Consider the following 3261-nt stretch of genomic DNA (forward strand, 5'->3'; position numbering starts at 1 on the left):
TTCCACCGTAGCAGAGATAAGAACCTCCAGGTCCACCGCAGCATAGATACAATATGAGCAGTATTAGAGTTTCTCTCTGATAGTATTACGGATGAGATGTACAAGTACGGTGGACCCAGGGGGGTTTCACTCGAATAGGACTACTGTTGGCACGTTTAGTACACCGCACAAAACACTTGAGGTCTCTGTGATCTACTTTAATTTCTAATTCTTCCTTCAGATGGCGTCCACATGCGTTTATTGGCGCTTTTTCAAATTCAAATGCCCCTTATCTATACTCGCGGTCCCAAAAGTTCGACTCATACTTTGTAGCAGGATAAACAAAGAATAATAAATTGCACCCCCATCATCTCGCCCCCACCAATGTAGAAAATTCGTTGAAACACTTCAAAGTGCTTGAAACTGTCTTTCCGTTTCGGAACCTTGTAATGTGAAGATTGTAAGCGAATTGTATACGTATTGAAATTTTATTGAGAGGAAGCTTTGCAAAAAGGAAACGTGTGGCCTTCATTCATTGAGATATAAATATCAGGTATGATTAATTCATTAATTATTTCATTATTACTTATACCCTTATTTTATTTATTATTATTTATACCCTTATTTTATATATTTCAGAATGGGAGTCCATAATTGTTGCGTGCCTGATTGTTTCGACCGAACATCACCGCGGCATAGATTTCCTAATCCAAAAAAAGATTCAATTCGATTTCGACAATGGATCGAATTGGTAGGAAATGAAAATTTGTTGAGCATGGATCCTGGCAGAGTGTTCCAGAATTACCGAGTTTGCCACCAACATTTCAAACCTGAGGACATATAATCAAATATGTTTTTACAATGGAATGTCATTCCCTCTCAAAACTTACCGCACAGTAAGTACAAATAGCAATTTATTCGATGTTTCAAAACCATCAAATGTATCAAATGTAATGAATGTACTACTGAACAGTAATGAATACAATACCGGAAGCAATAATCAATACGATAGAACCGGAATCAGAATTCAACAGAGTACCGGAACCGGAAGAACCTGAACCGGAAGTTCCATCTACATCAAGAGCAGATGAAATTGTTATTGAACATCCGACTACTGAACGTAAGTATTAAACTGATAATTTATTTGATTTTGTAAAGAATGTGGGTGAACCTTGATTTAATTTTTTTTCACCACTGACTTCATTTTTCTTATTCTTATTTATTGCTATCTTTCTTCAATCATTAATTTCTCCTTGTTAAATATCATAGTATTATTTAATATTGACTTAGTGGTGAAGGATTGTTTTATATTTCACGTGTTTTGTGATTTTTTAGGTGTCCGTGATACGTTATTGCGAGGTGTAGGAGTTGCACACTCTGTAGATTTGACGCCGAAAGCGCGTTCGCTATATAAACATGCGCGCAAAATACGAAACAAATTGTGCACATACAAAATGAGACCTCTAAGCTTCAAGAATAGATTAAAACTAGCAGAGAAGCAGTATAACTTTCCTGAAACGAATTTAAGGAAGCTTTAAATTTTTGTTTGGCGCAATTAAATAGAAAAAACAAAAAGGCCAAAGGCAACAGATATTCGACGGAGGAAAAATTAATGTGTTTAGCGTTATACATATAAAACATCTGGAGCGGCATACAGATATTTATCAGCATGGTTCAAATTACCATCGAAAACAACCATAAACCGATTGTTGAATAAAATTCCTGTAACGGCTGGCATAAATGAATATATTATTGAAAATGGTCAACAAGCAGTGCAACCATTAAAAAAGAAAGACAAATTTTGCTGCCTCATTTTTTATGAGATTTTACTGAAACCAAATGTTGAATATAACATATACAAGGACAACACTGAAGGTGTACACAACGGACATATTATCGATCACGCTTTGGTGTTTATGATCAAAGGAATAATAAAAAAGTGGAAGCAGCCGTTGTGTTACACTTTCAGTAAAGGTCTCGCGAAGCCGGACACAATAAAAAATATTATTGTATAGTTGGTGAAAAAATTAAACGGAATAAATGGTATGTACTCTCTACTAATCACTGTGTGGAATTGTATAAAATACAAAAATCAATATCATTCTGAATTTTTCATTCATAACTGTACGAATGTTTACAGGCTTACACATACTTGCCATTATATGCGATCAAGGATCGACAAATAGGTCGGCCATAGAGGGGCTGGTAAATGAGGCCAGGGAGGTATTTCTCAGTATTTCTAAGCGGTGTATTCTAATTAACGGCAAAGAAATAATTCCTTTGTACGATGTGCCTCATTTGCTGAAGGGGATTAGGAATAATTTGTTAAAAAAAAATCTTGTTTGGAGGTGTAATAGTGAGGAAGTGAAAGCAACGTGGGACCACATCGTTACAGCATATGAAATCGATTGCGATAATGATGACATGAGAATTATGCCTCGCATTACTAAGCAGCATGTATATGATGATATGCTTAAGAAAATGAAGGTTTCATATGCGGCGCAAGTTCTCAGTCACACAGTGGCCGCGGCCGTAAATACTATGGCCTGATATAGTAAGCAGAAAAGGCTACAAATTTTTAATTTATATTTTCGAACTGTGAAATCATTCATCATTATTTTTTTCAGACATGACAGACTCTACGGGGAAGTTCAGAATGGACCAAAGAGGAAGCCAAATTGGGGAAATCCTCACATATTTCAATAGCGTTTTTGACAGCTTGAACGGCGATTCGAGGACACCGCCGACAGAGAAAATTTTAAGAGGTGCCGTAAGTTTAAGGTCGAAACACGTTTCTTTTTGGGAACGAGCTTGTTCCTCATTACAAAACATATTTTTTAGGGAACGAGGCACAGGCGGTCGTTCCGTGCCTCCTTCCCTAAAAGATTTAATTCTCACAATCCAAGGTTTTATTGTTATTAGGGAAAAATTATTAAAACATGGTATAAAATATTTCTTTCCACGTAGCCTTAATCAAGATACGTTAGAAAATTTCTTTAGCCAGATAAGGCAACACTCAGTCAGAGTGAATACTATTAATTCAACTCAGTTTCAAGATTCGTATAAGGCACTGCTCATTAAGAATATAAGCGGTGTGCACTTTGTTGGCAGCAATTGCGAGGAAACTTTTGATCATTCTTTATTACAACTACAGAATTTAATACGAGAACGACCGGATAATGTACAAATTCAGGTACAGGATAATTGCAATTTGCATATACAGGGTGTCCCAGCTAACTCTGGCATCTGAAATATCTCGCTTGTTTTTCATGATAGAAAAAA

At 36.1% G+C, this 3261-nt stretch overlaps 1 protein-coding gene across 1 annotated transcript; it reads left to right on the forward strand.

The window, feature by feature from the left end:
- The first annotated feature begins 888 nt into the window (after nt 1–888).
- On the forward strand, nt 889–2208 carry LOC113464881 (uncharacterized). The gene is made up of 3 exons (XM_026817404.1): nt 889–1099; nt 1315–2022; nt 2120–2208. Exons 1-2 carry the CDS (start codon nt 955–957, stop codon nt 1515–1517), a joined length of 348 nt encoding a protein of 115 aa, XP_026673205.1. The 5' UTR covers nt 889–954; the 3' UTR covers nt 1518–2022; nt 2120–2208.
- The last annotated feature ends 1053 nt before the right edge of the window (nt 2209–3261 follow it).

Source organism: Ceratina calcarata, unplaced genomic scaffold (genome assembly GCF_001652005.2).
Source record: "Ceratina calcarata isolate Rehan_Ccalc_2016 unplaced genomic scaffold, ASM165200v1 scaffold574.2, whole genome shotgun sequence".
Taxonomy (NCBI): domain Eukaryota; kingdom Metazoa; phylum Arthropoda; class Insecta; order Hymenoptera; family Apidae; genus Ceratina; species Ceratina calcarata.

Excerpts from the sequence above, each read along its gene's own strand:
- LOC113464881 (XM_026817404.1), top strand. The coding sequence starts at position 955 with ATGAATACAATACCGGAAGCAATAATCAATACGATAGAACCGGAATCA. Across the intron at positions 1,100-1,314 it reads TGAACATCCGACTACTGAAC|GTGTCCGTGATACGTTATTG; the intron begins GTAAGTATTAAA and ends GTGATTTTTTAG.